The 18,513-nt window shown below is 41.8% G+C and overlaps 1 protein-coding gene across 1 annotated transcript in view; it reads right to left on the bottom strand.

Annotated features, from left to right (window-relative positions):
• The window catches only part of KCNAB1 (potassium voltage-gated channel subfamily A member regulatory beta subunit 1), a 403,750-nt gene extending 387,911 nt beyond the window's left edge, over nucleotides 1-15,839 (bottom strand). The window contains exon 1 of the mRNA XM_034664047.1: nucleotides 15,550-15,839. Coding sequence (XP_034519938.1) covers nucleotides 15,550-15,824 — 275 coding nt within the window. The 5' untranslated portion in view covers nucleotides 15,825-15,839. The remainder of the gene's footprint in view (nucleotides 1-15,549) is intronic.
• Between the last annotated feature and the right edge of the window lie 2,674 nt (nucleotides 15,840-18,513).

Genomic DNA, 18,513 nt, shown 5'->3' on the forward strand with positions numbered 1-18,513 from the left:
TTGGAAAAGAGATAGGTAAGGAAGAAGGAAGGTGCAAGATGGGGCCTTGTTCCTATTATACAGGCTTTGCACTCTCTTTTTAAGTAATGTCAGCCATGAAAGGTTTGAAATCAGGGTGGAATTTGGCCACAAGCTATTGAGTCATCACTGAAGTATTGTTTCCAGGATGCTAAGAACATGTTTCTCCCTTATCTCGGTCTGCATTGGCCTACCTTAGAAGAATTTCCATGGAGTGGTGGTGGAATATAGTGGAAAGATCATGGGTTATAAAATCAGAAAGACTTGGGTTCAAATTCTACCACACACTAGTGGATTGACCATGGGCACTTTCGGAGTCCCAATTAATTCCTCTGGAAAATACGCCTTACTATATTACCTCATAAGGTTGTTGTGAAGATCAAAGGAAATATGGCATTTGGTGTACCTGGCACAGAAGAACCGGCCCAAGACATGGTGGTTATTATTTATCTGCAACATTACACAACTCTACAGACAGCCATGGACATTGTAGTCTGCAGAGATAGTCCCTCCCCTAGTGTTGCATGGCGGCAGAGCTCTACGTGGCTGACCTACAGAGACGTAGGAGCAACGGTTTTCAGGGGACTTAGTGCTGTGGGTTACAGGACTGCAAAATGATGGGATGGCTTTAAATAGGACTTCTTCTTTTCTAAAGAGAAGTGAAGGGTTATTTAATAAAGTTGATTTGTTCTTCATCTGGTAAGAAATCCCGCCATCACTCCTTAAGCGTCAACTCAGAAAGCAGAATTGCACGGTGCAAAGACTCCCATGCCTCCGAGGCCACTGCTCCACGTGCTCTGTTGTGGGCTCACCCATCTTTTTCCACACATTATCCTTTTGGGGTCTGGAACTTGTCAGAGACAAGGCTGGGAGGCTGGGACACAGCTATAAAATCTCAGCTATAAAAGCCAGGCCTAAAAAGGTACAGTTCAGTTTTGTGATACAATGTACTGCTGTGAGGTCTTACTGGGATCGTTCCATCTGAACCAATCTGCCTCTTCATCATCCTTTCTGACGCACTTTAAAAAATCTAAAAAACCTAGGATTCTAACCAGAGCTCTAAGAAGTCTTAGAAATCAACTGGTTTGTGTCTCTTGTTTTACAAATAAGGAAAGAAACATCCACATAAATTAGGCAACATTTGGAATCAGTTATTGTAAGAACTGGAATAAAGTGCAAGTTTCCAGAAGCCTGGGCTTGAAGGTCAGACGGGTTTAAATCTTTGCCCGACAGCATGCTACTGTGTGATGTGAATGTCTGAATTTTTAGTTTCTTCTTCAGAAAAATGGGGAAAACAGTACCACCTCCGCAGAGGTAAATAAGCTAAATCAGTTTATATATTTCAAATCCCTAAATAGACCACACTGCCTCGTGAAATGTCACTTCACCATGTAATAACTGTAAATGTTCAATCACTGACCAAAGTTCCAGGGCAGTAGAGTTGAAAAAACGACCCTGTGGAAAGTCCTTGGTGTGTTTCTGGTGTGGAAGACAAATGAATAGCTTCACTTTGCTTACTTTATTTGTGATAGAATGTTCTGTCTGCTGGGAAATTTATAAAATCTAGAGTACCAGTGTCCCATCAACATTTTGAAAAAATTGTGTTCTACGTGGTTTGCTTTTCTAAAATCCCTAAGGATTATTCCAAGATAAACTTCAACGTGAAGCAATTTCAGCATCTGGCATTTTCCCAAACAGAATCAAATGCTAGCTCAAATAAAGTAACAACTGCATCTTTTAGAGGTCACCTTTTTAGCAATCTTGCTAGATAGAACACAGCCAAGAATAAACAAATAAGACATCACAAAGCCCATGTCCCAAACCTCCTGGGAGAGTACCTCAATTCACAAACCATTTACTCTTTCTTGGTCATAATTCAAGCAAGACAGAGCCTCTTATTTCCCACTCCTCAGCAAAGTAAACGTAGCAAATTAGATGAAAAAGCTATTAGAGGCAGGCATACTGACAGCAATAAGAAAAATTTACAGCAAGGTGTGGATATAGGAAAAGCAATGGAAGGAGGAAATACGGAAGACAAAATTTTTTTAAAAAATAGCAAAATGAAGCCTCTAATTTTCAAGGCAAATAGTTCTATATTCCTTAATAGTCCCTGAGGACATTTTAACATAGCACAAGAGCTGACATTTATTAAGATAAACTGGAGTTGTCAAGTTGTTTCTTCAGGTTTAAAAAGTTAAAATAAAGCCTTGACACTTAAATTCGAAAGTTTCAGGTACCGGAAAAATCGCTTGAGTGAAAATTTCCACTCTTTGACAATGTCAGATGAACAATGCCTAACTGTGACTAATTTCTGCATTTAGAAATATTGTCTTGCCCATTCTCACAAACTTTTCTCCATCCCTAGGAACTTGGTAGTTTAGCTGATAACTAGCCTAAGAAAAGATCGACTTTGTTCTTGAGCCACAGACCACACGTCCTTTCAGCCTGCCTCCTTGCTGGCTCATGGTCCCACGAGCTCCCACATACCCTTGTAAAAAGTCCGCTTGAAATGGCGCATTTCTTGCTTATTTCTTCCTGACATTTCTCTCCCTTGTCTCCCCACCTCCTGGCAGAGCTAATCACTCCTTTATTTCCATAGCACTTCATTCCTCTTTCTCAGATCACACTAATAAAACTGTGCTGTCCCAAGTCTACCCTGAAAGGACTCCAAGATTATTCAGGGCAAGGACCCTAGCTTATGTACCCCCTGCACCCCCAGAATTGAATACAATAGATTATCAAACCGCTTGAACGAATATGTTTCGTTTTCTAGTTTGTTAAAAATTCTTTCAATATTACATATATAGTTACAAAAGGGTACCCTTGAATTCTGATTATTGACTTTGCTGGAAATTCATTTAACTGAAAATACTTTAGAAACAGATTTCAACTTGATACTTCTTTGCCATTTCTTTTGGATAAATGACCATCTGGAACCTAAAGTATTATAAACAGATTTAAGCATTTAATATTTTGTTCAACAAGCAACTGGTGTTTGGATAGTTGCATCATTCAAATTACTAAGCTTGGAGACAGAAGGAGCTGATCTTTCTAATGCATCCCACTTACAGAATTGTTTATCCTATCACCTCCTTAGTCCCAGAGGTGATTAAATAATTCAACAGCCCTTTTGGACAGTTTGTTTCCTACTTAACACTCATTGCTACCATCAAATTCAATATGAAGATTAAGCTACAAAATACACTTTGGGCTTTGATTTTAAGTGAACTTAAATGGGAGATATTTATAATAAAGGACAATGTCTTGAATACAAACCCAAATTCTCTTAACCGATTTTTCCTCCAGTTCCTCACCATTCCACACAAAAACGTACGTGCATCGTGTTTGAGGCTATTGCTGAGCTAGGGCAGGAATGCCAGCACACCATAAATGATAGGCCATTTTATTTAATCATATTACATTCAAAACCATGTCGTATCCTGCCGCTGGGAACAGAGTGACTGGTTTGTCTGCCATCAAGAATCCTATAAGTGCCTTCTAGAAAAACATGGTGATAATGACATTGTTTGAATGAACAGACTGTCATAGAAACTCTTCTTAAAAACACACACCTGACCAGTTCTGAAATCACAGACTACACGAGTGAGCTCTCTTGGGTCTCTACAAGGGCTCTCTGACTTTTGTTTCCAAGGGCCTGATCCTGCCTCATGAGATAGCAGTGTGTGTCTGTGGCTGTTACCATGGGAAGGGAGGACTGGTGACTCCGGCAGCTTCATCGCACAACCGAGTAGGGGAGGAATAAAACATGAGCTGCAGGGAGGTTCCCGGCTCATCCATCCATAAGTGATTCTCAGGGCAAGAAGAAAAACTCTGCGAGGTTCAAAATGAGACCGGAGCACTCACGGATTGACGTAAGCAAGGCTGTGTTCCAAGTCCCTGCCAAGCTGGTATCAGATCACCATCTACAGGTTTCTGAGGGACATTAGCCTTCTCAGTAAAACAGGAAAGTAAGTTCCAAGTAGAGAAGCCAAAAAAAGACGGACCCACCATGTGGCTATTGCCAGGTGGGATAGGCTTGGTGCGACGGGCTTGGAATGAAGAGAATCACATTGAGGGCAAAGGAATGCCTTCATCTCTCTCTGTCTCCCTGTTACAGGGGACAAACTCTGCCTTAGCACCTCCTCTGCTCTGACTGTGGCTTTGTGGCTGAGTCTGGCCAGCTGTTCACCATGCCTATTTCTCCCTGCCTAGGCATGCATTTGGACTACATTTCCCACCCTCTCTTGCTGTTCAGAATGGTCATGTGACTGAATGCCAGTCAATGTCACTGCCGCCAATGGGTGCCACTTACATGCCTGGCCCATAAAGTACCTTTCACATGAGCCTCCATTCTGTCTTGTGCGCATTGGATCAATGTCTGTTCTCAGCCACTGGCCAGGTTAGAAAACAAAAGGGAAGATAACAGAACTTTCTTCAGCCTGGGTCTCACCTGATTGGGCATTCCTACTCTTGACTGGATGCTCATGAGTAAGAAATAAACTTTCTTAGGTCAAGTCCCTGAAGTTTCAGGATTTAGCAGCAAGAGTGACCTTTAATAAAATCAATGGACTTTATTTAGTAAAGGGCATTCACTTATAGCCTAATCACAATAAGCATTCAAGACCTCTTCCTGGATTGGGAACCAGAATCGGCAACCTGGTCTTGAGCCCAGTTTAATTTCCTGGTGACTGAAGAAAGATTTGGCAAGTTTCTGTTTGCAATTAGGTTGCAATGTGTGTACCAATGCACACGAAACTCCCCATTTCTCTTGCCTTGGAATGAAGATTTTTTCTCCCAAACTGGAAGACTTGACACTTGATGACATTTCATGTAGCTTGAGAGGCTGTCGGGGGAAGGCAGCATTGCTTCAGTTGTCATCTCCAGGCAGATGTGAGCGAGTACTGCTCATAACTACGCCGGGCCCGCCTCCCGCAGAGCAAGAGCACCTAACACAACAGTGACAATCTCCGGCTGCACATTAGCACATGCCATTTAGTGACAGCCACAAGCTATGAGTGGAAAGGCCAAGGCAGCTGTGGCTGTGGAACATCTGCATCCTCTCGGAGCTCGCGTGAGAGGGAGAGGGCCAAAGCCTCTGAAGCGTAGTTACATTCATTGAATAGAGGATGCTGTGTGGGGGCTTCCAGAGCCTCTGCTTTTACCTAGCTCTTTTGATGGAAATAACTTCCAGGGAGAGAAGTCTGAATAAATATTGAACTTCACAATTCACTCTATGATGCAGCCCTTTGCACTCCATCTGAGAGACTTTTTCCCCATCCAAGCTGCTCCCCAGCCTCCCCCTGCCCTTTGCTAGATACATGCAGGGCCAAATTCAAGGACCTCAAACAGGGAAGGGAAGCTGTGACTCCCACACATCAGGGAACCTTATACTGTGATGGAAAATGAAAGGTAAAATTACGCAAGCGACATCTCGGTCACGATCTATAATCAATCCAAACTAGGGAAAGGGGTGTTCTATGGGGTTAAGAGGTGACATCAGCAGCCTGAACACCCAGGTTCAAGTACTGGCTCTGTCACTTCTTGCATCTGACCTAGGGCAGGATCTTTTGTCAGCCTGGGCTTTCTCCCATGACGTGGAGCTAGCAAAAATAGCCACCTCACAGATTATTGGCAGGGATTAAATTGAATAGTCTAAGGAAAGTGCCCAGTAGATACTAAAGACTCAATAAGCACTTGCTGGTATTAGGAAAACAAGACAGGTGTCTTGGTCTTTGTCAATGTACTCAAAAAACCCTACACAGGGTCTGGGAAAGACGTATGGCTGTATTTACCCCCTATGTTTACTAGAAAAGCAGATGAGAGGAAATCATTTCCTCAAGCCATGTTCTAGACTGAATGAGAGCCAATGTGTCAGAAAGAAAATAATAAAATCATACAATAGCAAACATATAGGTAGTGGTTTATAATATACCATTTTAACCTATATACTTTTGTCTCATCTTTAACATCCTAGCAGATAACGCTGATACTTTTATTTTCACCATATAGATGGAGAAATGAAAGCTCAGAGAGGAGACATGATCTGCTGAAATTCACACAACTGGCCCAAAACACAGCCAGAATTTAAACCTAGGCTTCTCTATTCTAGAGACAAGCAGCCGATCCACTGTGGATGGAGAGGACATGTCAGACAGACATTTCTCCTTGGTTAATCAGAAAGGATTTTAAGCAAGGACGTAAACGAAAATCTTAGAAGAGCGGAGTTCTAAGTGAAGCAAGGAGGGAAGCAGCATGTCAAGATCATTCTCTTAGGGTTGGCGAATTTTCCCAGGCTAGGGAGCTCACAGAAGGAATCCAGTGAAAATAGGAGCGTGGGGGCAAAATACCAGATGAAGGCTAATGTCCTCTAAAGGGGAGGGATGGTAATAATAGCATTTTCTGCAGGGCCTTCTCTGCACTCACCCCTGTGCTGAAACTTTGATATTCTCCCACGTAATCCTCCCAACTCTGCGAATGTGCAGTATTGTCCTTCCCACTTACAAGGGAGGAGACTGACGTCAAGACAACATAAATAGTGTGTGGTGGAATCAGGATTCAGGCCTGACATCAGAGCTTATATATGCCTGCCCCAGGTTGTGTAGGCCCTGAAGCTCACAGAGAAGGCAAGATATAAAACGTCTCTCACTGGCTAATACCGGAAGTGCACAATAAGCTGCAGGGCAAATGTAAAAAAAAATAATAAATTAAGCTGTATATTATGAAATTAAGCCATAAAAAATGAAATTAAGCTGTAAAAAATGAAATTAAGCTGTGGAACTAAGGCTAAATCTTAAAATCACAGCATGATGTTACCCCAACATAGAGGAAGAACTAGAAAGGCTGACCTTAGACAGGGAACAGACTAGCAATGGCTCGAACAGTTAACCTGGAATAAATGTGAGCATATCCAGCAAAGACAGTCCAGGGAATATTTTAGCCCCTTAATGAGAAAAGAAGAAAAAATAATCAACAACAGACAGCAAGGGACTACTCTCCATCACTGAGGGACGTGGGTTATAACAAGCCCATGGGGCTGCTGTATGAATTCAAGGGGATGACTACAAAAGGCCCCAGACAGAAGTGAGGTGTTAGAGGTGATTGATGCATGTGAAGGAGATGACATCAATAGCCCTGTGTGTCCCATCTTCAGAATGCTTGTCAGTTCGGGGGTTCACCCTCACTCAGATTCAATGAATGTTTTCCTTTCCACTGACTCATTTATTTTAAAACCTAGCCTTGTCCTCTGCCATAATGGCCATGAATTCATAGGTTGGAGGTGTAAGTTATACATTTCTTCCCAGTATTCGTGAAAATAAATATAAATCCATCAGCACAAAAGATAATGTATGTGAAGACATTTCATTAACAGGGACATTACAAATTGAAGGTGCTTGTGTGACTCTGTCTCCTTCTATTAAAGAAAATTTTAGGGGTGCCTGGCTGGCTCAGTCAGTAGAGCATGTGACTCTCGATCTCAGCGTTGTGTGTTCGAGCCCCATGTCAGGTGTAAAGATTACTTAAAAATAAAATCTTTTTTAAAAAGTTTTCTTTTTTAAAAAAAATATTGATTTATTTATTTAGTTGACACAGAGAGAGAGAGAACACAAGCAGGGGGAGCAGCAGAAGGAGAGGGAGAAGCAACTCCCCACTGAGCAGGGAGCCTGACGCAGGGCTCAATCCCAGGACACTGAGATCATGACCTGAGCTGAAGGCAGACACTTAACCAACTGAGCCACCCAGGTGCCCCTAAAAAAAGAAAACTTAAAAAAAAACAAACATACCTAGCAATGGTCAGCCAATTACTAAAACAATTCACTTTAAAAATTGGAGAATGTTCTCTTGCTCCTACAACTTCAGAACAAAGCATCAACATGTTTCCTTTTCCTTGCAGAAATAACACAACTGCATGATGTCTATGAAGGTCAGGGAGCAGGAAATCAAACTCTATCCCTGTACTCCGGATTGTGATACCATTAAACCATGTAGGCTCAGAGCTGAAAAGAGCCTGAGACATCAACTTGTCTAGTCTTCTCCTATTACAGAGGAGACTTTGAGTTCTGGAGAATTTTAAAAACTTACTATGATTGCAAGGCAAAATGGGATTCGAATAGTGGATGCAAGCCCCTCAACCAAATGCCCCTGCCATTACACGAGCCCCCCCTCAGGAATGGCAGAGGAACAGAGCTGCTGTGCTGTCTCTAATCCACTGACATCCAGTCTGGGAAGAACAATGTCAGCAAATTAGAAGACCAAGACATGCACACTGCCTTCCGTGTGTCCGCAGTCCTTCAGAATGAACTGGACACATGTGAACATGACCCATTTAATAGGAATATAAAACTGAGAAACTGCCTAGATTTCCCTAAGGTAACCTAAAAAGTAGTCACCGGGATGCAGACTGAAGCAAGCCTCTCGGTATTTGGAGGTTGGTGTGCCCACCCAGAGATGTCTACTTCCAATTCATCACCCTGGGGGTACCGCTGAAAGGGCACTGACAGCCTCCTGGCCCTTAAGTCAAAGGACATCAACATCACCTTTAGAAACCATGGCAATCCCACCCTTCCCCTAGGGCTGCTGCTGGGATGCCAGAAACTTCCTCTAATTAACCTTATGCCTGTCCTATTGAGGTTCACCCTCTCACTCATCCAGTCACTCAATAGTCTAAGATTTGCATCAACATACAAAACAACAGAACAAAGAGCTAGGAAGCAATCTTTCTAGCTTATTGTCTAAAATCTTAGTTAAATTATACAAAAACATCATGTTCTAACATCTCTGGAAAGTCACCTCTAGGTGGCTTCTCATATAAATATTCTAAGATTTATAACCTTAAAAAAATGCTTGCTCAAAGAAATAAGTATCACCCTTTAGAAAACAGCTTTTTCTTTAATAATAGAAGAATCTAATCAATAGTATTTTCTAAGAAAACAAAATATTGGTTTAAAAATTTAGTTATTCCTGGGGCGCCTGGGTGGCACAGTCAGTGAAGGGTCTGACTCTTGGTTTCCATTCAGGCCATGATCTCAGGGTTGTGAGATTGAGCCCTATATCGGGCTCCACACTCTGCATGGAGTCTGCTTGAGATTCTCTCTCTCCCTTTGCCCCTGTCCCAGCACACACTCTCTCTCTCTCAAATAAATAGACTTTTCAAAAAAATTTTAGTTATCCCATTGTATCTCATTTCCATTTCTCCATAGTCTGTTCCTGATGTCATTTTACTGTTGCTGTCCACTATGCTTTAGATCAGTAGAGGAGGGGGGAGGGGGCAGGGGGAACAAAAGCAATTGAGTGTTCCGTCTTTACCAGATGTTTTACATAAATTCATGGAATCCTCTCAACAGTCTTCTCAGCTAGGTATTCTTGTACCCATTTACAGAATCAGAGTAGAGTTAGTACACTCCAGAAAGAGGAGGTATCTCTAATAATAGGTCCAGTAATAGTCTCATGATAAAAACAAGGGCATGGAACATGTGTCGGCAACTCTGTTAAGGACTTTCATATAACAGTGCACCTCCTATGTGCCAGACCCCACGTGCTTTCCTTATTTAAGTCATTTTATCTCCTCTATAGCATTGGTATTCTCATTATCTACCTTCAACAGCCAAAGAAACTAAGTCACACAGCTGATCAGTGGCAGAGCCAGTGTTTGAACCCAGCAGGCTGGTTCCTGGACTATGGGCTTAACCCCGAAGCTGACTGCCTCTGTCAGGCGAGGGGCCCTGGCCAGAGCCTTGGGTCAGTAGGTGACACTGCTGGAATGCAGCCACAGGACTCCGGAAGATGTTCTTCACCATCGGGCTCCATCAACACTTCCCTTTGCCAAAGCTAACACCTGCATTTAGGGCCCTTGACTCTTGTCTTCTTCCTCTTTGGGGACTCGGCTTCATTACTTGCTTTACACACTTTCTCTCCCCACTAGACTCTTCTCTTCTGCCAAAAAAACATCTACAGATCAGCTTTCTCCAGCAAACTCCTCCCTCGACCCTGCTTCAGACTTCAACTATTATCCTCTCTTTTCTCCTATTGCCTCTTCTTGAGAGTAGCCTTTTATTCTCACCGCCTCTCCTCCATGCCTAGTTTCTGCCTGACTCTCAAGTCTCTGTTCCATTCTCCTGGCCACACTCCCAGCTCCAGCCTGCAAGAACCTTTCCAGGACACTTGTGGGAGCCTCATGAATAGATGCAGCTCTCTATTTCCACTTCACACTCTTGCTCCCACTCTTCCCTCCACATGGATTGCCTTCCCCAGCTCCGACCTCATCTTGTTCAAGTCCTGCTCATCTTTCAGGTCCAGATCCAAGCACTCCAGCTAGAAGGACTCAATCCTTCCTCTGAGCTTTATGACCTTTTCTATAACACTTCTTATTTAAGTACAAGTCTCATGTCCTCTAGGCTGTACCTAACTTCCTGTGGTAACTTCCCTGATCTCACACTTGATTCTCAACTCCAGATCTTCCTGCATAAACTCAAGCCAGAGGTTGCTAAGCTCATGGATCACCTGCTGCCCTGTTGGCAGGAACTGCATTCACCAAAACTCGCCTTGGAGAACTACCTGTCCTCACACAGAACCACATCTGATCGCTGGAAGTAGGCAGAAGTAAATGATTTCTAGGAAGTCAAGGAGTTTTGATAGTAGAAAGAGGAAATATTAGAAATGTGGCTCAGGGGGCACCTGGGTGGCTCAGTCAGTGAAGCATCTACCTTCAACTCAGGTCATGATCCCAGGGTCCTGGGATCAAGCCCCGCATCAGGGTCCCTGCTCTGTGGGGATTCTGCTTCTCCCTCGGCCTCTGCCTCTCTTCCCAGTTTATGCTCTCTCTCTCTCAAATAAATAAATAAAATCTTAAAAAAAAAAAGAAATGTGGCTCAGTGTAATTCTCTGCTTAAGAAGAAACACTTATTAAGCTGATAGAAGTCACTATTGAAATGCTATAGCTCAATGTCCATTCGTGTGTTGACTTGCCCCACTAAATGTTCCCAGTCATTTCAATTTAATAGGTTCAGTCGGCTCTGGTTTGGAATGTTAATACTGTATCAACAAGTATTTGAGAGCTCTTTATATTGTATCCCCAAGTCATTTTTCCCCAGGAGGATGGTGACTGTATGAATCCCCAAAAAGCCTCTATTAAGAGCACACAGTGGTATCTCATAAATATTAATTGAGCACATTAGGATCGCCAGCTGTCAGGTGCTAGGTGAAGTGCACATTTTTGCCAGATATTTTGAGTCACCCCATCTTTAATTACCTTCATAAGCTTTCAACACACCATGCACAATATGGGGTCACATCTCAACCCTTATTTTAGAGAATTCAAAGCCAAAATACATTACTCTCACATTATCTCATTTAATTTTTACTGACAGTCCTTTATAATGTTATTAGTCCTCTTTTGAAGTCAAAGAAATTGAGACTCAAAAAGGTTAAGTAACTTACCCAAAATTTGTTAAACTATAAAATTCAGTGCTATATGCTGAGGATTAAAGAGTGCCCTTGTCACGATGAGCACTGAGTAATGTATAGAATTGTTGAATCACTGTATCGTACACCTGAAACTAATATAACATTGTATGTTTACTATACTGGAATTTTAAAAACTTAATTTAAAAAACCTCAATGCTAGGGGCGCCTGGGTGGCACAGCGGTTAAGTGTCTGCCTTCGGCTCAGGGCGTGATCCCGGCGTTATGGGATCGAGCCCCACATCAGGCTCCTCCGCTGTGAGCCTGCTTCTTCCTCTCCCACTCCCCCTGCTTGTGTTCCCTCTCTTGCTGGCTGTCTCTATCTCTGTTGAATAAATAAATAAAATCTTTAAAAAAAAAAAAAACCTCAATGCTATGGATTCCATAGAAACACTATGTATATAGAGAAAGCAATGAGATAGGTGTCCTCAAATATTGCCGGTGGGAGAGCACACTGGGAAAATATTTCCAGAAAGCAATTGCATGATATACATTAAGAGTAAATATGTATATGTGTGTATATATGTGCATGTAATATTATATATAATATCCACCCACTAATTACACCTCTAGGAATAGGGTCTAAGAAAATAACCAGAGATATGATTTTTTAAATCTGATACAAAGATATTTCTTATAATATTATTTATAATAATAATAAATAGTAAGCAAAATAAGAATAGCTAAGCAATAATATAATAAGATGCAGTCCTTAGAAAGAAATTTTTAAGTTGTCTTTAAGATAATAAAATGGACTGGCATAATATTAAATGAAATAAAGGTAGAAAACAGAATATATAGTATTATTCCAACTCAAAAGGCTGGGGAAAAGCACACCAATTATTAGCAATAGTTGCCTTTCCTCTTTAGATGTTTTTGTTTTCAAAATTTTCTACCAAATTTAGACACTACTTTTGTAATCTGAAAAAAAAAAACAACAAAACCTGTTACTCAAAGACAACAAATAGGGGCACCTGGGTGACTCAGTTGGTTAAGCATCTGCCTTCGGCTCAGGTCATGATCTCAGGGTCCTGGGATGGGCTCCCTGCTCGGCAGGGGGTCTCCTTCTCCCTCTCCCTCTGCCTTTGCCCACCATTCCTGCTCTCTCTCACACGCTCTCTCTCTCTCTCAAATAAGGAAGGGAGGAAGGAAGGAAGGAAAGAAGGAAGGAAGGAAAGAAGGAAGGAAGGAAAAAGAAAAGAAAAGAAAAAAGAAAAGAAGGAAGGAAGGGAAAGAAAGGCAACAAATAAATTCTTAAAAAATCATATCCACAGTTACACAGGAACTTAAAGCCAACTTTTTGCCTCCAACATCAGGATGCTGGCGCCTGCGCCACTCTCTCTCACCATGCAGAGAAATGAGCCATCATATAAAATAAACCAGCATCATAAGGTGATCAGTCAACTCTGTAAAATGGCCAATCAGTACGAGGCAAATGATATTAGATTGTTTCATATGTAGTCCTATGTAGACATAGCGCCAGAAAGGGGGGTCAGAACAATTTCCCGCAAGACTAATGTGTATTCTCTGCCCTGCTTCCTGCGATTTTATTTCTTAAATATACCAGGACTGCTGGACCCCTCTCAATCTCTAATGCTTTCTTCTAATCATTTAATAATACCCTTTTTTCAAATATAGGTTATCACTGAATCTGAGGATAAAACCATCCTCAAATCCCTCATGAACTAGAATTAACCTGCTGTAAAATATTTTCACTCCATCCTCTCGGAAAGGAAATTGGAGTTAGAGCCCTCTAGCACTTCCCTGTTGATGGCCATCAACCAACAACCCATAAAATTCTTGCCCATAGCAAATGTGTAATATCTTCAAGGACCCTTCAATGCATTTCACATTCTGTCCTATAAGTAAGATTTCACAGATGAATACATTTGTTCTTATTTGAATCATATTTATATTCTACATACAGGTTTCTAACAGAATAATCACTCTTGGGCTATGCTTTTCATTTATATTTTGAAAGAAAAAAAAAGGTGGTTTGGGAGAGTGCACGTTCTACCACCTACATTACACCTTGAGAGGATTACATCATTGGTCGTTGTCATCATCCCAGCGATGTCAAGGACTCAACTGAGGTAGGTAGTTTCAACATTGGGGTATAAAAAGGAAAGGAGCTGACTATGCGAAAAACTGTCTTTTTCTGAAATATGTACATATAGAGCTCTGAAGTAAATCTAATTTCTAAATGGACTCAGTTCCACCTGCACACACTAGTTTCCTCCTAGAAACAATCAAGTTGCAAAAATAAAGGGGGAGGGGATATTTTTAGTTTTTGATGATGTAGGACAGGCATTTTTCACTGTTCTTTAACATCTCACTAAGCAAAGGACACCCAAAGTTACTGCAAATCAATGATAAATAACACTGCCTCACAGATTACCATGGAAACCATTAATTCTGGGTCATCTCTTCTGACTACAGGACAAATTGTTATTGTTTGAAGCAAGAAAGAGGAGATATTTGTTTCTTCCCAAAAGTTTCTGGCTAAACCTGATTACCTTAATTAATATTCCCCTCTGACCTGATAAATGTTATTCCACCATCAGATAATAAAGTAGGAATTTCATGATCATAAAACAGAACATAAAACAGGATCATAAAATTTCTGTGTACAACTCCTTTAAGAGATGTGTTACGGGAGGAAATCATTATCAGGGCTTTCCTTTGCCACTTAACTCTCTTTCCAGAAGCTTGTTAAAGATAGCTTTAAGATTTATAGATATGAAATACGTTCCCAACACTGACAGATCATTCGAGTTTTCTTTGACTTGAGACCATTCTCCTTGGGTCCTTCCTCCTTGTACCCCAAATGTAGGCATGACAGCTTACAAGAGCTTCAGACAAATCACTCTGGCCATAAATAGTAAATGTATTTCACAGAACATTTCTAGAAACCTTATCTTGTTCTACTTTTTAAATGTTGATTTTTTTTAAATACTGGCTTAGATTTGGAAATATCTATTCTATTCCTGCCTCGAAAAGGGAATGGAAAAAGGGAAGTTCGGGCATTTTGAAGTTTATAGTCCAACAAGTTTTTAGTCTACAGGCATCAATGGCTAAATAAATTGATTTAATTGCTAAATTAATTTTTCTATGGTGTCCTTTTGGAATTAGAGATATAAAAATGGGGACAGCTCAGAGCACACTGGGCTGCTTTGATAAATAGAATGCATTCAGGGATCTCTAGGCTACCACACAGTCTCTACGAAACAAGTATTCTATACTTGGACCATTTTGTCACAACCGTTTTTTATTTCTAATTAATTTTTATTACTGTTTAATGAAATAGTTATTTTAGGTTTTATTTTCACAGTAATTTTCCTTGCAAAATTATCTTTCATTCCTGAGAGATTTTTTCTTTTTTTTGGTAGCAATTATAGGGAATTAGCACTCTTAAAGTTCAGGACTCGGAACACTGTTACTCAGTACCTTTTGCCTTATTAACACTGAGATTTGTGAACTCTTTCTGCTCTGCATTATTTGAAGCTGAGGCTGAGAAAAGAACAGAAATTAAATCTATAGAGATGTGTCTTGCACTTACCTGTTTTCTTTTAAATGTGCCGTTTTCTCATGATAGTGTCTTCCTTACTCAGACAAGGGGCTCATACCCCCATTGCCAGACTAAGCTCTCATTCAACAAATTCACACCACTCAACTGTCCACCCTTCAAACAGGCAAAATACATTTCCCTCCTTCATCCCCCCCCCACCAAGTTCTCGAGGTAAAGGAAGGAAAAAAAAAAAAAAAAGATGGCCCAGTCTTTTTTCTTGCTGTTTTTGCCATCTTCGAACTCCTTTGATATTCACTTAAGACAAATCTGAATGCCACACTCCTTGTGCCTGACAGCTCTGAGCTCCTACAGCCTCCTTACCGGGGGGTGTTTTCCAATCATCATTATTTGCCATTTTCACCAAGGTCCTGCTCTTTGGGGTTACACCTTCTGAAGTGTCAATCATCCATAAAACAAGGAGAGCTGCCAAGATCTCCAGCAGCACGGGCAAAGCAGGCGAGCCTGGGCTCCGGGGAGTGGCGGCGCTGCGGCGGGCGGAGGCTTACCTGTGGGGCATGCCGGTGGCCTGGGCGCTGGTGTGCTCGCCGGACAGCTCGTAGAGTTTGAGGTACCAGTTCATCTCCACTTCCCGCACCAGAGCCAGTTGCCGCGCCCTGAGCTGGCTTTGCCCCGAGGGGCTGAGGCTGCCGTCTTTCCCATTTTCAGGGGCTTTCTTGGGAGATTTGTCCTTGCCCCCCGTGGAAAGGCCAGATTGTTTCCTTAACTTGGCATGCTCTTCTGCTATCTGACTCCCCGCCGCCCCAGTCCGAGCGGCCAGCATCCTGGAGGTCCGTGTCTGTCTATCAGAGGAGACTCTAAGTCACTGTCATCAAAGTAATTGGAATTGATTTTTCTGCTTCTGTCTCCCTCGTCTTCCCTGTCCTCCCCCCATCCCCTTAACCTTATCCTGCCGCAGAGCTGTAATTGAGCCAGGTCTGTGGCCGGGGATGAAAGGCTATCTCTAACTTTCCTGAGGAAGCACTAAGGCGGCCACTACCTGAGATATCTTCCAACGTGGGAATTTTAAAAAACACCCCCCAACAATTATGCAATGCTCAAGTGTGCAGTGCTATTTCTTCTTTGAAGCTTGGACTTCATTCATGTCAAAGATTCTGAACCTGAGCTCCTTAAGGTTGGTAAATTATATTCGGTCATCATGTTAGAGTTATATTTTTAAAAAAAGACATATAGAGGTTCATTAGACATTCTTAATTAGAGTCCCTTTAGAGTTCTAAAAGTTTTAATATGAATTTCCTCAAATAAGTTTGACAATATCAGTGTGGGGGGGGATCATTCCTTTTGTGTAAGCCTTAAAATAGTGTTTAACTTATTTCATAATCCCCCGGGAAAGGAAGGCTTTTTGAATGTCTGTGAACCACATAATATATGTCAAACACTCTTTCATTCTCAAAGAAGAATGTTAAGCCCACCATGACTGCTTCAGTAACTGGCCCTTCCAGCATTCTGTAGGATGGAAGGCCTGAGAATCACTTTACAATTGGGGAGATTGAGACTGAAGTTGGAGTGACAAAACTATTAGACTGAAGGAAAGAGGTAAGAGCCTGTGTGTGCAGATGTGCATATGGGGGGGTGTATGTGTGCAGGGCCCATGAAAACCAGCCCTGAAGATGGAAAGAAAGTTCAGTTAGAGGCCCTTGTACTTAAGCCCCGTGAGACTGACCCACACATGCCCAACGATCCATCCTAACTCAAGGGATGATGATGTCCGTGCCCACCTGGGTGTCTACCACAAAGTTGTGTGATGACCCACTAAACCCAGGCATCCCCCAACTGACATCAGTCCCTCCNAACCCAGGCATCCCCCAAATGACATCAGTCCCTCCTGTGTCAACTGTCTCAGTGTCAGCTACATGTGAAGAACTTGAGAAAGCTTGTGAATTTCTCTATAAATTAAAAATCAAAGAGGGACAGTGAAGTTTTATAGCTTCTGAGAATGACAGGAGAGAAAGTAGGCAAGACAAGGTTCTTCCTAAAAAGTTAACTCTTCTGGAAATCATACAGATGCCTTTGAGGATCCCTAGGGCTGCTAATTAATCAAAGCCAAGAATGAGGGGACAGCAAATCATACCACGGGGACTCTCCCGTATGAGGTAAAAGCTGTTTAATGTTAATAGCTAGAGTAGTTAGGATTAGAACTATGACCACAAAGCAACGTGCCACCTGAAACCTTGAGCAAAGGGAAAGGAGGCAGCTGCCGGCAAGTACCAGGGTCGGCCCCACCCGACGCAGAGGAGGCCAAAGAACTGCAGCACCAGCAGCTGCAGCCTCCCCAATTCCTCGCCCTGCCCCCCATCCCTTGAGTCATCAAAGAGCTCTAACAACAACGGTAGCCACGCAACAGACTTTTCAAAGTGCGGCCTCTGAGGACGGTCTCCCTAGTTTGATATTGTTGGTCATGTGTCAATCGGGGGCTCTGCCGTGGAACTGGGGAGGAGGAATTACGTTCCTGCAGTCAAAGGGGTCTCCCAGTTCCCCTGGCTTGCCTTTCTCAGGAGCGGTGCTGTTGTGTCTAGGAGCACTGCTCTAAAGTCAGACTGCTTGGGTTTAAACCCCAACTCCACCACTTACCAGCTCTATGATCTTAGGCAAATTACTTAACCTCCCTGTGTTTTACTTTCCTCATCTGTAAAGACAGGAATAATTATCTACTTGTGGCAGTTTTAAAACATAGCCCTCGTTCTTTTTTTATGGCTGAATAATATTTCGTTGCCTATACACATCACAGTTTCTTTATCCATTCATCCATCAGCGGACACTTAGGCTGTGTCCGTATCTTCGCTATTGTAAATAATGCTGCAGTGAACATGGGGGTGCCTATATCTTTTTGAGTTCATGGTTTTTTTTCTTTGAATTAATACCCCGAGGTGGAGTTATTAGGTCATATGATAGTTCTACTTTTAGTATTGTTTAGGAAATAAACTAAGTGACCACCAATGGATGAATGGATAAAGAAATTGTGATTACACACACAGACACATATACAACAGAATACTATCCAGCTATAAAAAAGAAAGAAAGCTTGTAATTTGTGACAACATGGATGGACCCTGAGAGCATTACGCTAAGTGAAATAAGTCGGACAGAGAAAGACGAATACCAGATGATCTCTCTTATATGTGGAACCTAAAAAAAGAAAAGAAAAGAAAGCCCACAGATACAGAGATCAGATTTGGTGGTTGCCAGGGATAGGGTGTTGGGGCAGGAGAAATAAATTTTTTTAAATGCAATCTCACTATATTTTTTTAGCCATTAGTGTGTATATATCTATGTCTATATAAATCTTGGATTCATTCTTTTATTTAGTCATTATAATTTTTGAATTTCTACCTAGGAAGTCCCCAACAGTAAGCTAAGCACTATACATTACTGAAGGAAAATGAACAACGCTGAACCTTACAGTATTGAGCTGGGGAAGATTCACATGCTAATTTAAAAAAAAAAAAAAAAAA

This window comes from Ailuropoda melanoleuca, chromosome 1 (genome assembly GCF_002007445.2).
Source record: "Ailuropoda melanoleuca isolate Jingjing chromosome 1, ASM200744v2, whole genome shotgun sequence".
NCBI classification, from domain to species: Eukaryota; Metazoa; Chordata; class Mammalia; order Carnivora; family Ursidae; genus Ailuropoda; species Ailuropoda melanoleuca.